Consider the following 27,816-nt stretch of genomic DNA (forward strand, 5'->3'; position numbering starts at 1 on the left):
TACACAGTGATATCACAGGGGTGTAATAATGACTATACACAGTGATATCACGGGTGTAATAATGACTATACACAGTGATATCACAGGGGTGTAACAATGACATTACACAGTGATATCACAGGGGTGTAATAATGACTATACACAGTGATATCACAGGAGTGTAATAATGACTATACACAGTGATATCACAGGGGTGTAATAATGAATATACACAGTGATATGACAGGGGTGTAATAATGACTATACACAGTGATATCACAGGGGTGTAATAATGACTATACACAGTGATATCACAGGGGTGTAATGACTATACACAGTGATATCACAGGAGTCTAATAATGACTATACACAGTGATATCACAGGAGTGTAATAATGACTATACACAGTGATATCACAGGGGTGTAATAATGACTATACACAGTGATATCACGGGTGTAATAATGACTATACACAGTGATATCACAGGGGTGTAATAATGAATATATACAGTGATATGACAGGGGTGTAATAATGACTTTACACAGTGATATCACAGGGGTGTAATAATGAATATATACAGTGATATGACAGGGGTGTAATAATGACTATACACAGTGATATCACAGGAGTGTAATAATGACTATACACAGTGATATCACAGGGGTGTAATAATGAATATATACAGTGATATGACAGGGGTGTAATAATGACTATACACAGTGATATCACAGGGGTGTAATAATGACTATACATAGTGATATTACAGGAGTGTAATAATGACTATACACAGTGATATCACAAGAAGGTAATAATGACTATACACAGTGATATCACAGGAGTGTAATAATGACTATACACAGCACAGTGATATCACAGGAGTGTAATAATGACTATACACAGTGATATCACAGGAAGGTAATAATGACTATACACAGTGATATCACAGGGGTGTAATAATGACTATACACAGTGATATCACAGGGGTGTAATAATGACTATACACAGTGATATCACGGGTGTAATAATGACTATACACAGTGATATCACAGGGGTGTAATAATGACTATACACAGTGATATCACAGGGGTGTAATAATGACTATACACAGTGATATCACAGGGGTGTAATAATGACTATACACAGTGATATCACGGGTGTAATAATGACTATACACAGTGATATCACAGGGGTGTAATAATGACTATACACAGTGATATCACAGGAGTGTAATAATGACTATACACAGTGATATCACAGGGGTGTAATAATGACTATACACAGTGATATCACGGGTGTAATAATGACTATACACAGTGATATCACAGGGGTGTAATAATGTCTATACACAGTGATATCACAGGGGTGTAATAATGACTATACACAGTGATATCACAGGGGTGTAATAATGACTATACACAGTGATATCACAGGAGTGTAATAATGACTATACACAGTGATATCACGGGTGTAATAATGACTATACACAGTGATATCACAGGGGTGTAACAATGACATTACACAGTGATATCACAGGGGTGTAATAATGACTATACACAGTGATATCACAGGGGTGTAATAATGACTATACACAGTGATATCACAGGGGTGTAATAATGACTATACACAGTGATATCACAGGAGTCTAATAATGACTATACACAGTGATATCACAGGGGTGTAATAATGACTATACATAGTGATATCACAGGAGTGTAATAATGACTATACACAGTGATATCACAGGAGTGTAATAATGACTATACACAGTGATATCACGGGTGTAATAATTACTGTACACAATGATATCACAGGGGTGTAATAATGACTATACACAGTGATATCACAGGAGTGTAATAATGACTATACACAGTGATATCACAGGAGTGTAATAATGACTATACACAGTGATATCACAGGAGTGTAATAATGACTATACACAGTGATATCACAGGAGTGTAATAATGACTATACACAGTGATATCACAGGAGTGTAATAATGACTATACACAGTGATATCACGTGTGTAATAATTACTGTACACAATGATATCACAGGGGTGTAATAATGACTATACACAGTGATATCACAGGAGTGTAATAATGACTATACACAGTGATATCACAGGAGTGTAATAATGACTATACACAGTGATATCACAGGAGTGTAATAATGACTATACACAGTGATATCACAGGAGTGTAATAATGACTATACACAGTGATATCACAGGGGTGTAATAATGACTATACACAGTGATATCACAAGGGTATAATAATGACTATACACAGTGATATCACAGGGGTGTAATAATGACTATACACAGTGATATCACAGGAGTGTAATAATGACTATACACAGTGATATCACGGGTGTAATAATGACTATACACAGTGATATCACACGGGTGTAATAATGACTATACACAGTGATAGTACAGGAGTGTAATAATGACTATACACAGTGATAGTACAGGGGTGTAATAATGACTATACACAGTGATATCACAAGGGTATAATAATGACTATACACAGTGATATCACAGGGGTGTAATAATGACTATACACAGTGATATCACAGGAGTGTAATAATGACTATACACAGTGATATCACGGGTGTAATAATGACTATACACAGTGATATCACACGGGTGTAATAATGACTATACACAGTGATAGTACAGGAGTGTAATAATGACTATACACAGTGATATCACACGGGTGTAATAATGACTATACACAGTGATAGTACAGGAGTGTAATAATGACTATACACAGTGATATCACAGTTATGTAATAATGACTATACACAGTGGTATCACAGGGATGTAATAATGACTACACATGGTGATATCACAGGGATGTAATAATGACTACACATGGTGATATCACAGGGATGTAATAATGACTACACATGGTGATATCACAGTTATGTAATAGTGACTATACACAGTGATATCACAGTTATCTATATATATAATTGCCTTATTCTGTCTGTCTGTCTGTCTGTTTGTCTTGCTCCAAAATTGTGTCCTTACGGTGACACAAAGCTGATTGGCCGCTTGGGCTCGCCATGGCCCCGCCCCCCCGCACGGATTGGCCGCTCGCCCAGGCAACTCGCCCACGCCCCGCCCCCCTCACGCAATGCACACTCGCTCTGGCCCCTCTCCCCGCACGCATTCCCTGAACCGACCGACACGGAGCCACGACTCCCAGGTGAGTACTGTACCCCCGGGAGCCCACATCAGCGTACGCCGCCAACCCAGCCGACACATACCCTCGCATTGCTGGGGTTGCCGCCGTATGCTGGTGTGGGCTCCCGTGCGAGCGGGGGACGGGATACGCTGGTAACCATGGTAGCATAGTTACCAGCGCATCAAGGTCCTGCAGCGGCGGAACATACACACACACACGCACGCACACACACACACATCAGATCACACTCACTCTCACACACACCTCACACACTCATCACATCGCATCCACACACTCACAACATCCTGGGATATCGCTTGCTTCTCGGCGGCGATACTGTGCAGTGAGCTTCCAGGACCTGCCGGAGGATCACATGGCCAGAAGCATGTGGTATCTCCGGATGTTGTGAGTGTGAGCGCGTATGTGCAATATCGTCAATGTGTGTGTGCGTGAGTGTATGCGATCGGGTGTGTGTGAGTGTATGCGATCGGGTGTGTGTGAGTGTATGCGATCGGGTGTGTGTGAGTGTATGCGATCGGGTGTGTGTGAGTGTATGCGATTGGGTGTGTGTGAGTGTATGCGATTGGGTGTGTGTGAGTGTATGCGATCGGGTGTGTGTGAGTGTATGCGATCGGATCTGTGTCGGCAGAGGAGCACGGCGTGCTGGAGGAGGCTGGGAGGAGAGAGGCTGATCCTGGAGAAGGCTGGGAGGGGGAGGCTGAGAGAAGAGAGGCTGATGCTGGGGGAGGCTGAGGCTGGGGTAGGCTGGGAGGAGAGAGGCTGATGCTAGGGACAGAAAAGGCTGATGCTGGGAGGAGAGAGGCTGATGCTGGGAGGAGAGAGGCTGATGCTGGGAGGAGAGAGGCTGATGCTGGGAGGAGAGAGGCTGATGCTACGGGCAGAGAGGCTGATGCTGGTGCAGCATGGGGGATGGAGCACGATGGGGGGTGCGCAGCATGGGGGATGGAGCACGATGGGGAGTGCGCAGCATGGGGGATGGAGCACGTTTGGGAGTGCGTAGCATGGCGGATGGACCACGTTTGGGAGTGCGCAGCATGGGGGATGGAGCACGTTTGGGAGTGCGCAGCATGGCGGATGGACCACGTTTGGGAGTGCGCAGCATGGCGGATGGAGCGCGTTTGGGAGTGCGCAGCATGGCGGATGGAGCACGTTTGGGAGTGCGCAGCATGGCGGATGGAGCACGTTTGGGAGTGCGCAGCATGGCGGATGGAGCACGTTTGGGAGTGCGCAGCATGGCGGATGGACCACGTTTGGGAGTGCGCAGCATGGCGGATGGACCACGTTTGGGAGTGCGCAGCATGGCGGATGGAGCACGTTTGGGAGTGCGCAGCATGGCGGATGGAGCACGTTTGGGAGTGCGCAGCATGGCGGATGGAGCACGTTTGGGAGTGCGCAGCATGGCGGATGGAGTACGTTTGGGAGTGCGCAGCATGGCGGATGGAGCACGTTTGGGAGTACGCAGCATGGCGGATGGTGTACGATGGGGAGTGCGCAGTATGGCGGATGGAGCACGTTTGGGAGTGCGCAGTATGGCGGATGGAGCACGTTGGGGAGTGCGCAGCATGGCGGATGGAGCACGTTTGGGAGTGCGCAGCATGGCGGATGGACCACGTTTGGGAGTGCGCAGCATGGTTGACGGAGCACGTTTTGGAGTGCGCAGCATGGCGGATGGAGCACGATGGGGAGTGCGCAGCATGGCGGATGGAGCACGATGGGGGGTGCGCAGCCTGGGGGATGGAGCACTATGGGACGTGCACACCTCCCCCCAACACACACACACACACACACACACGCGCACTGCACAACACACACACACACTGGGAACCACAAACACCGCTCTACACAGACACCCACACACACAGACAACGCTGCACACACACAAAACCTAACACACAAACACCGCGGCATACATAAATATACGCACATACCGCACAACACACACATTGCACAAAACATACCTCCCCCCAAAACACACCACACACACACAAACCGCGCAACACACACACACAACGCTACAGACACACAGCGCTCCACAAACAATGCAACACACGCAACACACATACAACACCGCTCTCACCCCCCGCCACACCCAGACAACACCCAGAACATGTACAGCGCCCTACACAAACACTTGGTAAGTACACACAACAACATCTATATATATAACAAAAATCATACATGAACTACACAATACGTACATTCTAGAATACCCGATGCGTAGAATCTGGCCACCTTCTAGTGTAATAATGACTATACACAGTGATATCACAGTTATGTAATAGTGACTATACACAGTGATATCACAGTTATGTAATAGTGACTATACACAGTGATATCAAAGTTATATAATAGTGACTATACACAGTGATATCAGAAGAGGGTAATAATGACTACACATGGTGATACTACAGGTAAAGAGTTTTAAAGCAGCAGTGGTTAAGTGGTTTAATTGGTTTCATTCAGGAGTGGCACCAGTTGTCCATCACTTTTTTTCCCGTGAACTCAGTTGCCAATGGGTTGCAGTATCATTTGGGTCTCCACCATTGGCACTATGATAATTCTCTCGTGCATCTCAATAAATTAGAATATCATCTAAAAGTTAATTTATTTCACTAATTCAGTACAGAAAAGAAAGCTCATATTATATACAGTCATTACACACAGAGAGCTCTATTTCACGTGTGTATTATCTAATATATAAAGCTGTGTGTGTGTGTGTGTGTGTGTGTGTGTCTGTCTCCGGGATTGGCATCTGCACCGTCGCAGCTACAGCCACAAAATTTTGCACACTCACACGTCTGGACCCCGAGAGCGTCATAGGCTATGTTGTGAGGCGAAATTTTACCCCGCGCGTTCCAATTTACCATTCAATTTTGCCCCTATCTACATTATGGGGAAAAAGTGAAACGAAAAGTGTATCCGCACCGTCGCATTTACAATCACGAAATTTTGCACAGACACCTCATGTGAGCCAGGGAACGTTGTAGACTATGTTTTGACAGGAAAATTTAACCCCGCGCTTTACAGTTACTCTACAAAAAACATGCCTCCATTAAAGTAAATGGAGCCTGGAAATACAGGTTATTAGTTGGAGCTGTGATTGGTTGCTATAGGAACAAAATACATTGTTAGTATAAGAAGCTTATATGTCAGGTAATAAGATGTCGGTGGAGAGACGAATAGAGACATACAGAGAGACAGACAGAGAGACAGACAGAGAGATAATAATAATAATCTTTATTTCTATAGCGCCAACATATTCCGCAGCGCTTTACAATTCAGGAGGCTCATATACATATATACATAAACATATACAAACAAGTAACAATTATAGAAGATACAATATTTAAAGGGAATAAAAAAGGCAAAACCCTGCTCGTGAGAGCTTACAATCTACAATGAGATGGGGGGAGGGGCAAGGTAAAAGTGCTTATTTACAATGACAATCCAGCCATCTCAAGGAAATGGGGGATAGATAATGGCTTCCTGGACCAGTTGGCCAGAGCCTTGAGATGCATTTGGGTGCCATGGAGTTTGGCGTGGGGTTATGTTCTGAGAAGTTGTAGAGGGATTAGGTGAAATCAGTTTGGCTAGAGAGTGTGATAGACCGCCATAAAGAGATGCGTTTTTAGTGAGCGTCTGAAGCTGAGTAAGTTGTGATTTGTCCTAACTTCTTGTGGTAGAGCGTTCCAGAGGTTTGGTGCAGCTCGGAAGAAGTCTTGGATTCGGGAGTGGGAGGTTCGAATTAGTGTGGAAGTTAGTCGAAGGTCATTTGCAGAGCGTAGAGAACGGGTGGGATGATAGACAGAGAGGAGGGTGGAGATGTAGGGGGTGCTGCACTGTGGAGAGCTTTGTGGTGATAGAGAGGAGGGTGGAGATGTAGGGGTTGCTGCACTGTGGAGAGCTTTGTGGGTGAGAACAAGCAGTTTGAATTGGATCCTGTGATATATGGGCAGCCAGTGCAATGACTGGCACAGAGCAGAGGCATCCGAGTAGCGGTTAGCCAGATAGGTGACCCTGGCTGCTGCATTAAGGATGGACTGTAGAGGAGAGAGTCTAGTTAGGGGGAGACCAATTAATAGAGAGTTAAAGTAGTCAAGGCGAGAGTGGATCAGGGCCACGGTCAGGTTTTTTGTCGTTTCCATTGTCAGAAAGGGGTGGATTCTAGAGATGTTCTTGAGGTGCAAGCGGCAGGAGCGGGCAAGAGATTGTATGTGGGAGGTGAAGGAGAGATCAGTGTCAAGTATAACCCCCAGGCAGTGGGCTTGCTGCCTAGGACTTATCGTTGTGCCACACACAGAGAGGGAGATGTCAGGTTTAGGAAGGTTGGGAGAAGAGATAGAGACAGACCTGGAAAGAGACAGACTTGGAAAGAGACAGACAGACATGCAGACAGGGACAGAGACAGGCAGACAGGGAAGAAGGAAACAGCCAGAGAGGCAGACAAAGATAGATGGGGAAAGACACAGACCTTGATAGAGATAGACTGGGAAAGCGACAGAGAAATAGAGACAGACAAGGAAAGAGACAGACAGAGACAGGCAGACAGGGAAAGAGACAGACAGGAAAAGACACAGACAAAGAGACGGGGAGACAGACGGGGAAAGAGACAGACCTAGAAAGAGACAGATGGGGATAGAGACAGACAAAAAAAGAGACAGACAGAGAGGCAGACGGGGAAAGAGACAGACGGGGAAGAGACAGACGGGGAAGAGACAGACGGGGAAGAGACAGACGGGGAAGAGACAGACGGGGAAGAGACAGACGGGGAAGAGACAGACAGGGAATGAGACAGACGAAGCACATTACTTGGCCAATTTAGTTAAATCTGTGAGGAATATCTGTGGTGTTGAAATATATGTTGTGAAATGCTTCTATTAGCTTAGTTTTTGCCTTTTAATAATTACATTTATATCTATTTGTTTTGTGGTTTTTGTGTGCAGAATAAATTTTTGTTAATACATTCTATTTTGTTAACAACAGTTATTAACCCGGGCGAAGCCGGGTAGTACAGCTAGTATATTATATGGAGTCATTACACACAGAGGGATCTATTTCACGTGTTTATTATATATTATATAGAGTCATTACACATAGAGGGATCTGTTGTGAATGTCATCCGAGTGGGTGCCAGGAATGGCAATGAAGCGGAGTCTGAATCTGTGATTCAGATAGGTGTTGGAGTTAATTGGGAATCCAGGAAGTCCTATTGCAAATCAGCCTAGTGTATTTGGGAGACCAGTTTTTGCCTGGCGGCCGCCGGTGATGAATATTTTCCTGCTGCTTCTGAAGATGGCTGGGAGTTTTTCTTTCAGTTTCTCCCATTTCTTCTGTGTCTGAATCTACTCCAGATAAGTTTGCTGGTTTCTGTGCTTAATTGCTGGAATTGCACTTAAGACTATGTCTGCTTATTCCATTTTGTTCTGTGTTTGGTTTCTTGTGTGTGAGAATCTATCTCTCTACTTTTGTGAGCAGGGCAGTTCCTCCAGCAAGAAAGGGAGCTTGGTCCCTGTTCATGTTTGGAGTATTTGCACTTCAGAATATTATTTGTTCTGTGATTTTGTTTCTTCCCATTATATTTGCAGTTCAATTTAAAATGTCTGGCACAAGAGTAACTGATATAGCGGGGGAAGACCGTGTGGTCCTAGTATTTTTTTCCTATCAGGAGTTTGGTATTTTTTGCAGGGTTTTTTGCTGGCCGCAATCAGTTATCTTTCCCGTCCTGTTGTATCTAGTAAGTGGGGCCTCACCTTTGCTGATCTATATTTTCTGTGTATTGTGATTTCTTACATCACAGTCGTTACATATTGGGGGCTTGCTATTTCTTTGGGGACTGCTCCGAGGCAAGTTAGGATTCCTCATTTCTATCTTTGAGGAGTAGCAAGTTTCTCTGGCAGTGATAAGGTGTCTAGGTGTGTTAGCAACATCCCACTGCTACTTCTAGTGTTGTCTGATAGATAGGGGATTGCGGTCAGCTTAGTTTCCAACTACTCTTGTGGTTTTGTTTTTTCCTGATTAATGGGATTTTTTGTGATCAGTAGAAATTTGCAAAACCCAAAAATTTCTGAAGGGATTTCAAAGAAGTAGGCTGAACCCAGTCATAATTGTCCTGAACCTTGACCGGATCCATTTCAATAGAAGACGGGGACAAAATAAACCCCAAAAAGGAAATTTTTTTGTACACCAAAGATACATTTTAACCCCTTAACATACAATGCGTTGTTCTTAAAAACCTAAAAAAAAACAGTCCAAACTTGCTCAACATGAGAGTCCCAATCATCAGAAAAAATCTAAATATCATCCAAATAGACTATCAGAAATTTACCAATCAGTTCGGGAAAATATCATTCATGAATGACTGGAAGACGGAGGGGGCATTAGTGAGCCCAAAAGGCATCACTAGGTACTCAAAATGCCCCTCAGGGGTATTAAAAGCCGTCTTCCATTCATCCCCCTCCTTGATTCGAATGAGAATGTACGCCCCCTTAAGATCAAGTTTAATAAACCATTTAGCCCTCTTAACTCTGGAAAACAGATCTGACATCAGGGGTAAAGGATAATGGATACTGATATGTAACGGTGATTTTATTAAGGAGGCAATAGTCAATACAAGGTCTCAATGACCCATCCTTCTTGGACACAAAGAAAAAAACGGCACCCAGGGGTGAAGATGACGGTCTAATATGTCATTTTTCCAATGACTCCTTAATATAAGTTCACATAGCATCATGTTTGGGCACAAATAGATTGAAAATCCGTCCCTTAGGAAATTTGCAACCTGGCACCAAGTCAATGGCACAATCACACTCCCTATGGGGAGGCAAGGAATCAGATCCAGTCTCATTAAACAAATCAAGGAAGTCTGACAAATATTCAGGTACATCGTGTGTCTGAGCAGAAATAGACAACACAGGTCATTATGCACACGTTGACAACCCCAACTAACCACAGACAAGGATCTCCAATCTAGAACTGGATTATGGGTCAGCCAAGGGAATCCCAGCACCAAAATATCATGCAAGTTGTGTAGTACCAAAAATTTACAATTCTGATGAGCTGGTGCAACCCTCATAGTCACCTGGGTCCAAAACTGGGGTTTATTCTCAGCTAAAGGAGTAGCATCAATGCCCCTTAAAGAAATATGAGCATGCAGAGGTACCATAGGAAAACCACAACCCTTAGCAAACCCAAAATCCATCAAGTTCAGGGCGGCCCCTGAATCAAGAAAAGCCGTAGCAGAAAACAAGGATAACGAGTAAATTAAAGAGACTGACAAAATAAATTTAGGTTGCCCAGTCCCTACAGTAAATAAACGAGCAAATCTCTTTTCTCATTTAGGGCAGACAGAGATAGTGTGAGACGCGTCTTCACAATAGAAACACAACTTGTTTCTCTGTCTAAAATCTGCCGTTCAGTATTAGAGAGGACCCTATCACACTGCATAGGCTCCGAAGACTGTTCCGCAAGCATGACATCAGCACGTATCGTTTTGCGCTCGTGTAAACGTCTATCAATCTGAATTGGCTAAAGTCATAGAGGCATTGAGACCCGAAGGGATAGGAAATCCCACATAACATATTTTACAGTATCCGCAAGACCCTTCCGAAAAAGTGCCGCAAGAGCATCATCATTTTATTTAGTAAGAACCGCCCACTTTCTGAATCTCTGACAAAAAATTTAATTGGAATCCTGACCCTGGATCGATGCCATTAAGGTTTTCTCAGCTTGATCCACAACATTAGGTTAGTCATACAACAATCCCAGGGCCTGAGAAAAGGAATCCACATCAGCAAGAATCGGATCACCAGGTACCAAGAAACAGGCCCAGTCCTGAGGGTCACCGCGCAACAAGCAGGTGACAATCATAACCTGCTGTACGGGGCTCCCTGAGGACTTAGGTCTTAAAGCAAAAAATAATTTACAATTCTTTTTAAAGTTCAGGAATTTAGACCTGTTGTGAATGTCATCCAAGGGGGGGATGGTTTGGAGCGCCCTCTGGTGGTCAGGACTGGGGGTGAAGCTGACTGTGCCTCAACAGGTGTGGGAGTTAATTGGGAGTTTGGGAAGCCCAATTGCAAATCAGCCTGGGTTATATATTAGAGCAGTGTCTGCTGGCTGGGGCCGGTTATTGTTCTTGTTTCTCAGTCTCTGAATTGGCTTGGAGTTGTCCTTCCATTTATCCTGTGCCTGTCCCATTCCAGATAAGTTGCAAATTATTTGCTTTATTGCCAGATCCACACCTAAGGGTGTTTGTTTTTCTTTTTATTTTGCTTATAGTCTTTTTTTCTTGCAGGAGAGGAATTGTCTTCCTGTTTTGATGAGCATGGAGGTTCCCCCTATGCAGGTCCCACTGCAAGAAAAGGGAGATTCTCCCTGTTCTATTTGATTATTTGAACTTTAGTATTTTTTTGTGTTTTTTTTTGGTATTTTGTTTCTCTTATTATTTACAAGAGTATCTGATGTAATAGGGAAGAGTCCTAGTGGTCTCAGTATTTTTATTATCAAGAGATTTGTATTTTTCCGCAGGGTATTGCACTGACCGCAATCAGTTATCTGTCCTGTCCTATTCTATGTAGGAATTCGGGCCTCACCTTTGCTAACTTTATTTGCCATCTGTGTATTGTGTTACATCACCGTTGACTTTATATGTTGAGGGCTTGCTATTCCTTTGCGGACTACTCTGAGGCAAGATAGGTTTCTTCATTTCTATCTGTGAGGTGTAGTAAGTTTCACCCTGCTGTGACGTGGCGTCTAGGTTTGTAGGAATGCTCCACGGCTACTACTAGTGTGGTCTGACAGATAGGGGATTGCGGTCAGCTCAGGTTCCAACTACTCTTGTGTTTTTTCTACTGATGGGATTTTTGTGATCATCCACGGTGAACAGATCATAACATAGACCTATCCCCCGAGAAAAATTCAGGAACGGGAATTTTAGGTTCTACAACAGGAGTCTGTCTAAGATAAGCTGATATACCCTGAACTTCAGAAGCAAGATGCTCAACACGATCAGGCAACTGGTTAATATCCATGCCAGCAAAAGATCTTCCACGGAACCCAAAAAATAAGAGGAAAAATATAAAGAATAAAAAAATGTTTTCCTTTTTTTGAGTACCTGTTTTTTTGTGTGGCCGATGATACTGTTGTGAACTGGTGACCATGGACAATCACAAAAAGTCCCATTAATAAGGAAAAAATAAAACCACAAGAGTAGTTGGAAACTGAGCTGACCACAATCCCCTATCTATCAGACAACGCTAGAAGTAGCAGTGGGATGTTCCTAACACACAAGAGTACCTAATATAGCGGGGGAAGTCTGTGTTGTCTTAGTATTTATTTCCTATCAGGAGTTTGGTATTTTTTGCAGGTTTTTTTTGCTGGCCACAATCCATTACCTGTCCTGTTCTGTTGTATCTAGTAAGTCGGGCCTCACCTTTGCTAACCTATATTTTCTATGTGTGTATTGTGTTTTCTTACATCACCGTTGTTACATGTCTGGGGCTTGCTATTTCTTTGGGGACTGCTTCGAGGCAAGTTAGGATTCCTCATTTCTATCTGAGGTGTAGCACGTTTTTCCGGCAGAGAGAGGTGTCTAGGTGTGTTAGGAACATCCCGCTGCTACTTCTGGTGTTGTCTGATAGATAGGGGATTGCGGTCAGCTTAGTTTCCAACTACTCATGTGGTTTTGTTTTTTCCTCATTAATGGGATTTTTTGTGATCGGCCTTGGTTACCAGTTCATAATAGGGATCTATTTCACGTATTTATTATATATTATATAGAGTCATTACACACAGCGGGATCTATTTAACGTGTTTATTATATATTATATAAAGTCATTACACATAGAGGGATTTATGTCACCTGTTTATTTCTGTTAATGTTGATGATTATGGCTTACAGCCAAGCCAAAATCCCTAAGTCATCACAGAAAGTTAGAATATTATATAATACCAACGGAAAAAAATGATATTAAACTCAGAAATGTTGGCACCTACTGAAAAACTATGTACAGTAAATGCCTCAATACTTGGTCGCGGCTCCTTTTGCATGAATTACTGCATCAATATGGCGTGGCATGGAGGCAATCAGCCTGTGTCACTGCTGAGGTGTTATGGAAGCCCAGGTTATAATATCTATATATATAATTGCCTTATTCCGTCTGTCTGTCTGTCTTGCTCCAAAATTGTGTCCTTACAGTGACAACCGTCGAATTGGCCGCTGGGCTCGGCCTGGCCCCGCCCCCCCACGGATTGACCGCTCGGCCTGGCCCCGCCACCCGCATGGATTAACCGTTTGGCCAGGCCCGCCCCCCCGCACGCGATGCCCGCTAGGCCACTCACCCCGCACGCGATGCTTGCTAGGCCACATCCCCCGCACGCGATGCCCGCTAGGCCACGCCCCCCGCACGCCATGCCCCCCACATGCGATGCCCGCTAGGCCACGCCCCCCGCACGCGATGCCCGCTAGGCCATGCCCCCTGCATGCGATGCCCGCTAGCCCACGCCCCCGCACGTGATGCCAACTAGGCCACGCCCCCCACACTTGATGCCCGCTAGGCCACGCCCCCGATGCCCATTTGGCCACGCCCCCTCACACTATGCCCGCTCGGCCACGCCCCCCGCACACGTTGGGCACCTGTGCACCACCCCTTAGGACTACTCCTCCCATTATACTCCTCTTTCCCCAGGACTACTCCTCCCATTATACTCCTCCTATTATAATCCTCCTATTATACTCCTCTCTGAGGGGTTCGCAGCATGGGGGAGGGAGCACGATGGGGAGTGCAGCATGGGAGATGGAGCACGATGGGGAGTGCAGCATAGGGGATGGAGCACGATGGGGGGTGCAGCATGGGGGGTGGACCATGATGGGGGGTGCAGCATGGGGGGTCGACCACGATGGGGGGGTGCAGCATGGGGGATGGAGCACGATGGGGAGTGCAGCATGAGGGATGGAGCACGATGGGGAGTGCAGCATGGGGGATGGAGCACGATGGGGGGTGCAGCATGGGGGATGGAGCACGATGGGGAGTGCAGCATGGGGGATGGAGCACGATGGGGGTGCAGCATGGGGGATGGACCACGGTGGGGGGTACGGCATGGGGGTGGACCACGATGGGGGGTGCCCAGAATGGGGGGACGAAACACAATGGGGATGTGCAGCATGGGGGACGGAGCACGATGGGGGGTGCAGCATGGGGGTTGGACCACGATGGGGGGTGCCCAGAATGGGGGATGGAGCACGATGGGGGGTGCACAGCATGGGGGATGGAGCACGATGGGGAGTGCAGCATGGGGGATGGAGCACGATAGGGGGTGCGCAGAATGGGGGATGGAGCACGATGGGGGGTGCGCAGCATGGGGGATGGAGCACGATGGGGAGTGCAGCATGGGGGATGGAGCACGAGGGGGGGGGTGCAGCATGGGGGATGGAGCACGATGGGGGGTGCCCAGAATGGGGGGATGAAACACGATGGGGGGTGCACAGCATGGGGGATGGAGCACGATGGGGGGTGCGCAGCATGGGGCATGGAGCACGATGGCAGGTGCGCAGCATGGGGGATGGAGCACGATGGGGGGTGCGCAGCATGGGGGATGGAGCACGATGGGGGGTGCGCAGCATGGGGGATGGAGCACGATGGGGGGGTGCAGCATGGGGGGTGGACCACGATGGGGGGTGCACACCTCCCCCCAAAACACACACACACCGCCACACACGCACCGCACGATGGGGGTTGCCCAGAATGGGGGGATGAAACACGATGGGGGGTGCACAGCATGGGGGATGGAGCAGGATGGGGGGTGCACAGCATGGGGCATGGAGCACGATGGCGGGTGCGCAGCATGGGGGATGGAGCACGATGGGGGGTGCAGCATGGGGGGTGGACTACGATGGGGGGTGCACACCTCCCCCCAAAACACACACACACCGCCACACACGCACTGCACAACACACCACACACACACTGGGAGCCACAAACACCGTCCTACACAGACACCCACACACACAGACAACGCCGCACACACACAACACCCAACACACAAACACCGCGGCACACACAAATATACGCACATACCGCACAACACACACACATTGCACAAAATATACCTCCCCCCAAAACACACACGCACCCCACAGCCACACCCACACAAACTGCGCAACACACACAGCACCACACACACACAACACTACAGACACACAGGGCTCCACATACAACCCAACACACACAGAACCACACACACACAACGCTGCAGACACACAGCGCTCCACATACAACGCAACACACACAACGCAACACACAAACAACACCGCTCTCACCCCCCCCCACCCAGACAACACCCAGAACATTTACAGCGCCCTACACAAACACTGGCAACTACACACAACAACATATATATATATATATATATATATATATATATATATATATATATATATATATATATATATCAGAAATCATACATTAACTACACAATACGTAAATTCTAGAATACCCAATGCGTAGAATCGGGCCACCTTCTAGTAATAATAATAATATTTATTCATTTATATAGCGCTATTAATTCCACAGCACTTTACATACATCAGCAACACTCCCCATTGGGGCTCACAATCTAAGGTCCCTATCAGTATGTCTTTGTAGTGTGGGAGGAAACCAGAGAACCCAGAGGAAACCCACGCAAACAAGGGAAGAACATACAAACTCCTTGCAGATGGTATCCTTGAGGACAATTGAACCTAGGACCCCAGCGCTGCAAGACTGCAGTGCTAACCACTGAGCCACCGTGCCACCCATGGTTGCTTTGATAGCCGCCTTCAGCTCGTCTGCATTGTTGGGTCTGGTGTCTCTCATCTTCCTCTTGAAAACACCAGGTTAGGCAAGTTTGCTGGCCAATCAAGCACAGAGATACTGTGGTTAGTAAACCAGGTATTGGTACTTATGGCAGTGTAAACAGGTGCTAAGTCCTGCTGGAAAATGAAATTTCCATCTCCAAAAAGCTTGTCGGCAGAGGGAAGCATGAAATGCTGTAAAATGTCCTGGTATACTGCTGCGCTGACTTTGGTCTTGATAAAACACAGTGGAGCTACACCAGCAGGTGACATGGCTCCCCAACCATCACTGATTGTGCAAACTTCACACTAGACCCCAGCAGCTTGGATTGTCTGCCTCTCCACTCTTTCTCCAGACTCTGGGACCACGATTTCGAAATTAAATGCTAAAGTTACTTTAATCTGAAAACACCCCCTTGGACACTGAGCAGCACTTCAGTTCTTTTTCTCTTTGGCCCAGGTAAGATGCTTCTGGCGTTGTCTATTGCTCATGAGTGGCTTGACACAAGGAATGCAACACTTGTAGCCCATGTCCTGGATACACCTGTGTGTGGTGGCTTTTGAAGCACTGACTCCAGCAGCGTCCACTCCTTGTGAATCTTCCCCAAACTTTTGTTCTTTTTATAACAATCCTATCAAGGCTGTTGTTATCCCGGTTGATTGTGCATTTTTTTCTACCACACTTTTTTCTTCCACTCAACTCTCTCTGTATGCTTGGATACAACACTATGTGAATAGCAGGATTCTTTAGCTATGACATTTTGTGGTTTACCCCCCTTGTGGAGTGGGTGGAGTGGGTCAATAACTGCCTTCTGGACATCAGTCAAGTCAGCAGTTTTCCCCATTAAATGCTTAGGAAGCCTTTGCAGGTGCTTTGTGGTAATTATTCTAATCTGAGCTAATGATTTTTGGGTTTTCATTGCCTGTAAGCCATAATCATCAACATTAACAGAAATAATCACTTGATATAGATTCCTCTATATGTAATGACTGTATAATTTGCTTCCCTTTTTGTATTGAATTATTGAAATAATTTAACTTGATGATATTCTAATTTTTTTTGAGACGCACGTGTGTGTGTGTGTTTATAGATAGATAGATAGATATTTTTATAGATAGATAATATAGTTTCAAAAATGATGTTGATGTAAAGTATGCATGTGGAAAGTGTTACTGCATCATATAACTAAAATTAATTAATTGTTTTTAGGTCATATAAATTCAAAGTTCGACAATTGCAAATTTTTCAAACTTTGTGACAAATTTCCATTTTTTTTTATGAACAAATGGAAGTCATATCAACCTAAATGTATCACTGATATGAAATACAGTGTGTCACGAAAAAAGTATGAGAATCACTGCGATATGTTGAAGCAATCCATAGTTATAACCACATAAAGTGACACATCAGAATTGAAAATTTTAGCCTGGTTAGAAGGGTGAAACCAGGGTTCTGCGTTAAGGGGTTGAAAAAATATATAAAATCTGCATGTGTTTCTGGCTAACATATTTTATATTTGTCTACTTTGTGATGTAAAACATTCATGAAATTTATTTTAATCCTAACAGAAAATCCCTGTAAGAACTCTAAAGAAAGTTTCAATTTATCACTACGTGATAAAGCAGAAGATGAAGATGTCCTGCAGATTGCTTTAGAAGAGAAATTCAATACTGTTAATCCAGAACTTCAATCTACAGATCTATCATATAACCTCCCTCATGAGGAGCCTTCTTACCTATCTCAAAATATTACCACAACTAAGAGCCAGAAAGGGGGTAAAAGGTTTCAGTGTAGTGAGTGTGCCAAATGGTTTCCTTATATGTCAGTTCTTTTTACACACAAAAGAATTCACACGGGAGAGAGGCCATACTCCTGTTCAGAATGCGGAAAATGTTTTACCTGCAAATCAGGCCTTGTTCAGCATGAGAAAATTCACACAGAAGAGAAGCCGTATTCATGTGCCGAATGTGGGAAATGCTTTAAAAAAAAATCAAGTCTTGTTACACATGAGAGAATTCACACAGGGATAAAACCGTATTCATGTTCAGAATGTGGGAAGTGTTTTATGGAAAAATCAAAGCTTGTTATACATGAGAGAATTCACACAGGAGAGAAGCCATATTCCTGTTCAGATTGTGGGAAACTTTTTAGAGATAAATCGAATTTTGTTACACATAAGAGAATCCACACAGGAGAGAAGCCTTTTTCATGTTCAGAATGTGAGAAATGTTTTACAGATAAATCAAGTCTTGTTATACATGAAAGAAGCCACACAGGAGAGAAGCCGTATTCATGTTCAATATGTGGAAAATGTTTTACAGGTAAACTAAGTCTTGTTATTCATGAGAGAACTCACACAGGAGTGAAGCCATATTCATGTTCTGAATGTGAAAAATGTTTTAAATCAAAATCAAATCTTGTCACACATGAGAAAATTCATACAGGAGAAAAGCCATATTTATGTTCTGAATGTGGAAAATGTTTTATTACTAAAGCCAAACTCAAGGAGCATCAGAGAATCCATACAGGCGAGAAACCATTTTCATGTTCAGAATGTGGGAGATGTTTTACTGGAAAATCTAGTCTTGTTATACATGAGAGAATTCACAAAGGAGAGAGGCCGTATTCATGTTCAATGTGTGGAAAATGCTTTACAGATAAATCACATCTTGTTAAACACGAGAGAATTCACACAGGGGAGAAGCCATACTCATGCTCAGAATGTGGGAAATGCTTTACAGACAAATCACATCTCGCTAAACATCAGAGAAGTCACACAAGAGAGAAGATAAATTGATGTGCTATATCAGAAAAACATTTTCCAATAAAAATAAGCTCATTGGATAATTCACATACTGAAAAAACTATTTTCTTATTTGGGAATGTGAAAAATGCTGTAAGATAATAATACATTACCAGAGGTTATTCACAGACTATTTATAGGCAAATGCAGTGTTTCAGTTTTGCGTGAAATTAACCTAGATCTGCCAAAAGACCCAAAAATATTTACTGGAAGTTACCCGTGATTCTTATTGGAGAGTTGTTTACTGTTCAAGTGATGCAGCTGAATTATCACTATACACTTTTGTTTTCTTATTACTGCTGTGAGGAATATAGCGTATCATACCTGCCAGTCAACTGCCACTTATTCATATTTACACACATCGTGACCTGCAGCAGGAAGACGTCACCAAGACAGGATAGAAATCCAATAAATTGTAGGTTTCTTATTTTTAACATAAATAGAGGTATTAGTTTGATAAGTACCCAACAAAAATTAGGTTGCCTTTCTGCTGGCTGTTGAGTGCATATAAAATCTGGCCAATTTTGTGTGCTAAGTATCTTAATTTTTACATGTTTTTTCATAGCAGTAATGCATGTCTACAGTCCCATAGTCATTGTTCCATAAATCTTAGCACTGCAGTATGCAACTGTGTCCTTTTTGTTACTAGGAGCCATCAGTGTGACACTGCGCAAACCAGATCTTACATACCCCTTGGGGGCTCAGGACGTCGCATGTAGTTGGAAGTGACGAGGTCATATCGCGTAGTTCCGAAGTATTAGAGACGTCAGGGTGGGACTGCGAGGTGCAGTTTCGTCTCAGATTGACGAGCAGTGGGGGGATGTCTGCGTGACCTCCCCCCCAACCCAGCTGGTTCATGAAATTGGCGGCAGCAGTGGGATCGAGATAATGGCATCTGTGAGTGTGAGACCCACACTCCCAGACACTAACGACTACCAGTAGCAGTTGTTGCCTCTGGGGTCTTAATACCAGCTCAGCACTAGAGTGTCAGAGTGCAGATACTGCAAGGTGTTGGGTGCATCAAGTTGAAGCTCTGTATAAGTGACCAAAAACTGCAAGAATGGCTGAGGGCACCAGGAGCAAAATTAAGGAAGTGGCCTGAGGCTATGGACGGAGCAGTAGAGGTGGAAGATGGTATTGTGAGCTGCGAGAAGGAGTACAACCCAGGGTCCTAAAGGAGTCTTTTGCCAGTTATCAGCTCTGCAGTGTGCAGTGCACCACCTGGCTCTGTAGTTGGCAGTGCACCACCTAGTTCTGCAGTGAGGAGCTTACCCCTGACTCATCCCCCTGCTCATCCCCCAGCCTGACAAGCTCACATGCCCTCCTTCAAGCTGCTCTTGACAGTTTCGAGGCTGGAGACCATGAAACCTACTGGATCTTCATGGCAGAGCAAGAGCATCTGGCAGAGCATGTGGCCGCAGAACGACAGGCAGAGCGTGAGGCTGCATATAGACAGAGTATGACCACCATCTGCAGCTAGCTCAGCTCAAGACCCCGCCACCCACCCTGGACAATTGAGAGACTAAGCTTACAAAGGTATTGAGGACTTCCCAGTGCTAGAGAAAGATAGAGACTTGGACTCATTTTTTCTGGCCTTTGAGTGGATCTGCTTGAAGCACCATTTGGCCAAGGATCCGTGGGAAAAGTACCTCACCCCCGTTTGAGGCGTAAGGCCATCGATATTTTTGGGGATGTTCCTGCTGGGCAGGGCTATGAGATCATCAAACATGTTGTCATGACTATAGCTTGGCTCTTACGGGGTTAAGTCAGGTGGGAGTGGTCTGTTCTGTTGTGCCTCGTTCTGGGACTCACACCACTTTATTATAGTGTGGAGCCCTCCAGAACGCCGCCATTAATAGTTCCTGCTCTGCAGCGTGCGCAATTGGTTCTTGTGAGTTAGCCCTGATCCGTTCCGTTACCCAACTTAACTCTCCCTGACCTCCGTTTTCCCTGTACGGTTTGTCTGTCCTGTCTCCCAGTCCCCGATCCTGTTCTGTGTCTCGGTCCCTTCCTCATCCTTTGTACTTACTCACTCTCCCAGACTCTAACCACGGCTCTGCTTTCCCTTTTTGGCTTTGACAGGGCCTCTTGGCTCCTGACCCTCGTGCTTTCACCTGTTTACAGTTTCCTCACTCCCTTGTTCAGACGTGACTTCCTGGTTAAGACTTGAGCTGTCTGACTTCCCTTTTACTGGTGCGTGGCTGAGCGTGCGAGGGTCTGCACTCTGCAGCAAAGTGTGGGGTTGCAGATAAGTGCATAGTTTAAGCACAATCTCATAGTTGTGATAATTGTGTAATTGTTTAATTTCATTAGGGAATTGTGTGTCTGTTTGTCTGTGATACTGTGAAAAAGAAGAAAAAAAGTGTCTTGTGATTTAATCAGTAGTATTAGCCACACCTGTTTCTTGAAGCTTCTGGTAGTTTTTGTGGAACTGTTTATCCCCATTTAATAGCGGCTCCATGGACAATGCTACCAGGTGTGTATCTTGTCAGATGTATGCATGCCTTGAACAGCTGTTCGAGGGTGAATATGTCTGCACTCGATGCAAGTATGCTGCATATTTGGAAGCCCAAGTAACTAATCTAAATAAGCAGCTTGCAACACTCAGGAGCATTGCAAACCTGGAGAGGAGTTTAGAGCTCACTGAGCTTTCTCTGGCTGGGGCAGTGATATGGAGGAGGGTGGAGGTGGGGAAGGTCAGGACCCAGAGGTAGGTAGCTGGGTAACAGTTAGAACAACATGTAGGCGGAAAAGTGTCAGGGAGCCTAGTCCTGATCTGGCACAACCTAGTAAATATGCCTGTTTGGCTATTAGGAATGAAGGGCCAGGCCTAGGATCACTACAGCAGGACGTTGCTCCTAGGAACCAGGAAAACGACTGCTGTAGGAAGGAGGGAAATAGGAGTGCAGCAAAGCCCAGACAGATGTTGGTGGTAAGGGACTCTATAATTAGGCGGACAGACAGGGTCATCTGTCGCCGAGATCATGAATGCCGAACAGTGTGTTGTCTGCCGCGTGCTCAGGTTCGGCATATTGCGGATCGTATAGACAGATTGCTGGGTGGGGCTGGGGAAAACTCAGCGGTTATGGTGCACATTAGTACTAATGACAAAGTTAGAGGCAGGTGGAAGGTCCTTAAAAATGATTACAGGGAACTAGGAGAGAAGCTGAAGTCCAGGACCTCCAAGGTGGTGTTTTCAGAAATACTACTGGTGCCACGAGTGTCACTAGAAAGACAGCGGGAGCTTAGGGAGATAAATACGTGGCTTAGAAATTAGTGCAGGAAAGAAGGGTTCGGATTCATGGAGAACTGGGCCGACTTCTCAGTCGGCTACAGGCTCTATCGTAGTGACGGGCTGCGCCTCAATGGGGAGGGTGCAGCTGTGCTGGGGGAGAAAATGGTCAGACGGATGGAGGAGCTTTTAAACTAGGATCTGGGGGGAGGGAGGGTAGTGGAGCAAATAAGGGGATAGATAGAGCATATAGAGACAGTGAGACGGTAGGGGTCTGTGGCGCCCTGGACTAGCCAGGTCGTCACAGGTAGCACACACACACCCCCTCCCACCCCCACTAGACAGTAACATTAGCCAAACACAAAACCCTTGTTGCCTCCCTCCAGGGTCTGATGTCCACACCACGTGGTGGTGCAGTTGGCCCCACCCACCGAGGAGTACACAGGCCTGGAGGCGGGTAAAGTGACAGTCGTGTTTAGGAGGTTGAAGGGAGAGGAGTGAAGTGGAGAGTGTCTGGGTTGGTGGCCCAGGCACTGACAACAAGGTTGGCAGACGGTGGTGGCCGTCTGCAGGAGTGGTGAATCATCGCGGAACCGTAGGACCGGGGTCGGGCGGGGAGTGAAGTGACGCCAGCACACACAGGCAGGGCCATCGGACCCCGACTAGGCTTGGAGTCGCCGTCAACAGTCAAATCCGAGTGTGACAGGAACCCCAGGGGTTTCCTAACAGCCAAAGACCCGTTAGAAGGCAACCGTCCGCACCGTGAGGGTATACAGCTACCGCCTAAGGCTAGAGACCCAAGGGCCAGCGCCTGCGGGCAAACGGGCTCCTCCGGCATCCATACACCGGGGAGTGGACTACTGTTGGGGACCTATCGTAGTCAGAACAGTACACGAAGGTGCAGGGAAAGACAGCCGCCATCACCTGTCCGGGGAGAGACACTGCAGCCGGCTACGGGACCCGTCCACACAGCCGTTTGGTTTAACAGAGACTTTGTGCATCTCTTGCTGAGTGAGTACACCCGTGCCATCCGGTACCGTGCCGCGCTGTCCCTGCGACCCTGCACCTCACCAGCCCTGCCTCCACCAAACCACCGGGCACCGGGACCACCGACCCCTACCCACAGAGGGGGAAAACAACATCCCAGCTGCTTCCTACCATCGCTCCCGGGATCCCCGTCACCAGCAGCGGTGGTGCCTATCTTCACCACAAACCGTGGGTGGCGTCACGGACTAAATCCCACAAACCAACCACCCTTTTCACTCACGGGCGAGGAGCGCCGCTCGAGTCCCCGGATCCGGCCCACCGCTCGAGCCACCGAGCAGCAGCCGCAGGAGCACCGGAGCCGACCGTTAGCGAGCGCAGCGCCCCGCTGCCCGCGACAGGTCAATGAAGGATTAGGGGGGCTGGGACATGCAAGGAACGTAGGGAGGCTAGGAATAATAAATGTGTTAATATTAATAAATGTCTACTGGCAAATGCAAGAAGTCTTGGAAACAAAATTAATGGATTGGAGACTCTTATGTCGACCATGGACTATGATGTGGTGGGCATTACGGAAACCTGGCTGGATGAAAGCCATGACTGGGTGACAAACATACAGGGTTATAGTACATTCAGGATGGACAGGAAAGACAAAAAAAGGTGATGGGGTGTGTATATTTATCAAATCTAACCTAAAACCTGTGTTGAATGATGACATTGGGGGGAACTGCAACAATGTAGAGTCTGTATGGGTAAATGTACATGGGGAGGGGAATAATGGCAAAATGCTAATTGGAGTTTGCTATAAGCTTCCTATCATACCTGAACAAATAGAGGGTGAAATGCTGCAACACATGGAAAAGGCAGCTAATAATAATCGGGTTCTTATTATGGGGGATTTCAACTATCCAGACATACAGTGGGACATAGAATCTTCTGGTTGTGCTAAAAGCTGTAAGTTTTTATCCACAATTCAAGACAATCCTCTCTCGGATGGTAGATGAACCGACTAGGGGAGATAATTTGCCAGATCTGGTCCTGTCAAATAGACCGGATACAATTTCAGATCTACAGGTCCGGGAGCACTTGGGCACCAGTGATCATAATATGGTATGCTTCAAAATAATATTCAATAGAACATTTCAAAGGGGAAATGCTAAAACCTGGAATTTTAGGAAAACTGATTTCAACAAATTAAGGGAAGAGCTTAAATGTGTAGATTGGGACAAAGTCATGGTAACTGGGGATACTGAACATAAATGGGGTAAGTTTAAGGATATACTACTAGAGTCCTGTAAAAAACTTATACCCTCTGGTAATAAAATGTCCAGGAATAAAAAGAAACCACTATGGATAAATAAGACTGTACAAAGTATAATAAAGCAAAAACAAAGGGCGTTTAAAATCTTGAAGGCTGAGAAAACAGAAATAGCATTTCAGAAGTATAAAGATCTCAATAGGAAATGTAAATGTGACGCCCTGGCAAAACCAGGTAGTTACAGTTAGGCCCCTGCATAACATCTTCCCACACTAGGAAACACACAGCCAACCATTACACCCTAGCCACCCCCCTTAGGGACAGTTAGACACACCAGTGGGCGTGACCAGGTGGTTGGTACACGCCCCCACCCAGCAGTCTAGACAGCCTGGGGCGGGAAAGTAAACGGGTTTTGTTCGAGAGTTCAAGTTCAGAGGAGTGGAGTGCAGCTCAGGCCTGTGTGTCAGGCCTGAAGCTGAACTGACAGGTACCAGTAGGAGCCCATGTGCCACTGGCTAGGAGACAGACGGTAGTCTCCGTTAGCAGGAGCCGGGAAGACGGCTCGGTGGAACCGAGGTGGACCGGGACAGGGTTGTAGCCCGCCGGTATCGACCCGGGGAACCAACCCAGAAACTGGAGCACAAAGGGGGGTACTCGGACCCTGAAGCCAGGACCAGAACCAACTGGAGCTGGTTAATTAACCGGTTGAGGCCGAGACTAGAGGTCCTGTCCCACCCAAAGTCCCTCATAGAAGACAACAGCCCACCAATTAGGGATAAAAGGTCACCGCCAGGGCCCATAGATCCCACGGGCCAGCGTCTGCGGGCCCGGCTCCTTAGGCCACATCCAGCCGGGAGCGGACTCCTGAAGTTTCACACTAAGGCAGTCCACCTTACACAAACAGTGCAGGAAAAGGATAGAGACCACCAGCCGGGTGGGGGACCAGAACGCGACCGGCCGCGGCACCGGCCACCATCACCTTGGTTTACCAGAGACTTGTGTGTTTTACTAACAGTGAGTACACCAGCAACCCCTGCGGTCGCCATCCCCTGCACTCTGACACCGGGTTCTGGGGGCCACCATCCCTGCCTATGGAGGGGTTAACAACTTGCTGCACAACATTTCCCCCGGGTGCCCCATCACAGCAGCGGTGGTGTTTCACCTCACCACACACCGTGGGTCACGAACTTACTATGGCCTAGCCCGTACATCTACGTCTCCCTTTTTATTCAGCGTGTCTGCAAGACCCCCGGGTCCGGAGACCCTCGAGCCACCCACCGGAAGGTCCGGGCCCGAGCAGCAGTGGCTGCTGGCACGGCGGCGGCACATAAAAAAGAAATCAAGCAAGCAAAATTAGCTACTGAAACAAAAATCACCAAGAACATTAGAATAAATCCCAAAATCTTTTATAAATATATTAATGCCAAAAGGAAAATAAAGGATGGTAGTTACCCCTTAACCCCTTCACGACCTTTGACGGATGTATCCGTCATGGTGCCCTGGTACTTAAAGACCCATGACAGATATATCTATCATGGCGAAATCGCGGCCCTGGAGCCCCGGTGACCGCGGTCAGTTTTCAAAAACTGTAGATTTGGGAAGGAGAGGACCCGTACCTGACCTCAGGAGGGGTGGCATCTCCTCCCCGGACCTACAGAGGCTGTGATTGGCTGACGAATGCCACTCAGTCAATCACAGCCAGTGTAATGTTTCAGCCATTGAAAATGGCTAAAACATTGAAATCCAGCTATGATTAGTGCAGCTATAGCACTGATCATTGGCTGGAGCTGGGTGACCTTTGCTGCACCCGCCCCAAGCTCTGATTGGAGAGATCGGCCTTGTGACCGATCTCTCCAAGCACCGTGCATCTGGAACTAGTGATCTGTAGGAGATCGCGCTCCTCAGCTTCTCCGTCTGTGGAAGCTGAGGAGAGCAATCCCTGCGGGTGCCCATCTGTGTGAGTCACAGCCCCAGATCATCTGCTGCCCTCCTCCATCTGCTTCTCCCCTGCACTGCCGCTGCTCTCCACTGCGGCCATGCATGTGACGCCGCTGCTCTCCTCCCGCGGCACCCCACCTGCATCTGACACCACTGCTCTCTTTCTGCTGCCCCCTTGTTTCCGCCGCTGCGCCTACCATCCTCAGTCGAATGGCCAAGTGGAACGAGTCAATCAGATCCTGACCTCCTTCTTGCGTCACTATGTTAACGCCCATCACGACGATTGGTCCACGCTCCTTCCTTGGGCTGAATTCTCCCATAACCATCACGTCAGTGAGTCCTCCTCCAGCTCTCCCTTCCATGTCGGTTACGGACTTCAGCCTTCCGTCCCATTACCTGTATCTTCTTCCTCGGATGTTCCTGCTGCTGATACCGTAGTCCGTGACTTTTCAATAATTTGGGACTCTATCAAGACGTCCCTTGGACGCGCTTCCCTGCGGATGAAGAGACACGCGGACAAGAGGCGTCTGGATCCTCCGTGTTTCTCTCCAGGTGATCTGGTCTGGCTTGCTTCCAAATATGTCCGATTGAAGCTACCATCGTACAAGCTGGGCCCTCGCTACATCGGGCCGTTTAAAGTCATCGGCAAGATCAATGAGGTCTCCTACAAGCTGCAGGTCCCGGCCACGATGAGGATACCCAACTCCTTCCACGTCTCCCTGCTCAAGCCGGTTGTCCTTGGTCCCTTCTCCGCTGATGCCAGTTCTGCTCCTCCTCCTATTGCTGACAATGACATCTATGCGGTAAGGGATATCGTGGCCATGAAGACCGTGCGGGGCCGACAGTTCTTCCTGGTGGACTGGGCTGGGTATGGTCCTGAGGATAGGTCCTGGGAACCCCGGGAGAATGTGGGTACTCCCCTGATACGTGCCTTCCTGTCCCGGTTGCAGGGAGGGGGGCGTGGGGGAGGGGGTACTGTCACGCTCCCCAGCTCCCGTGCCATGCTCCCCTGCCATGCTCCCCGGCTCCCCTGCCACGCTCCCCGGCTCCCCTGCCACGCTTCCCCGCTCCCATGTCACGGTCCGCCCTCCCGTGCCATGCTTCCCGGTCCCCCGCTCCACAGCCTCCATGCTCCCTCACCTGCGTCCTCCAGGCAACCCGGTCCCCGCTCCCGGCGCCCGTCGGCAACGCTGAGCCAGCCCGGCACTCCTGCCTCCTGTGCACCCCTTCCTGCTCTGACTTCTGGCACACGGGCCTCGCGCATGCGCATTAGGGCGCGCGCGGTCATTGACCCTCTCTTAAAGGGCCAGCGTCCTTCAACAGGCTATTGAAGAAATAGGTACAGGGTATATAGGGGGTTCCTTTCCAAGTGGGCGGGGCCTGTTCTTCGTGTTTGCTAAGCTAGGAGTCAGGTCCCCCTGTGCCTTGTCCCGTACTCACCTATCTCTCTTGAACAAAAAGAACACTGGAGTAATTACGCATTACCATATAACAAATTTTATTGCACATACATTAGGAGATATAAAAACATACATAAAGATAAAAACGAGGTATTTCACAGTGTACAAAACACACATAG

At 47.0% G+C, this 27,816-nt stretch overlaps 1 protein-coding gene across 4 annotated transcripts in view; it reads left to right on the plus strand.

The window, feature by feature from the left end:
- LOC142295845 (uncharacterized) overlaps positions 1–19,423 on the plus strand; it is a 108,540-nt gene extending 89,117 nt beyond the window's left edge. For all 4 annotated transcript variants that reach the window (XM_075338927.1, XM_075338925.1, XM_075338928.1 and 1 more), the window contains one exon: positions 17,591–19,423. In XM_075338927.1, coding sequence (XP_075195042.1) covers positions 17,591–18,819 — 1,229 coding nt within the window. In that variant the 3' untranslated portion in view covers positions 18,820–19,423. The remainder of the gene's footprint in view (positions 1–17,590) is intronic.
- The last annotated feature ends 8,393 nt before the right edge of the window (positions 19,424–27,816 follow it).

This window comes from Anomaloglossus baeobatrachus, chromosome 3 (assembly GCF_048569485.1).
Source record: "Anomaloglossus baeobatrachus isolate aAnoBae1 chromosome 3, aAnoBae1.hap1, whole genome shotgun sequence".
Lineage (NCBI taxonomy): Eukaryota > Metazoa > Chordata > Amphibia > Anura > Aromobatidae > Anomaloglossus > Anomaloglossus baeobatrachus.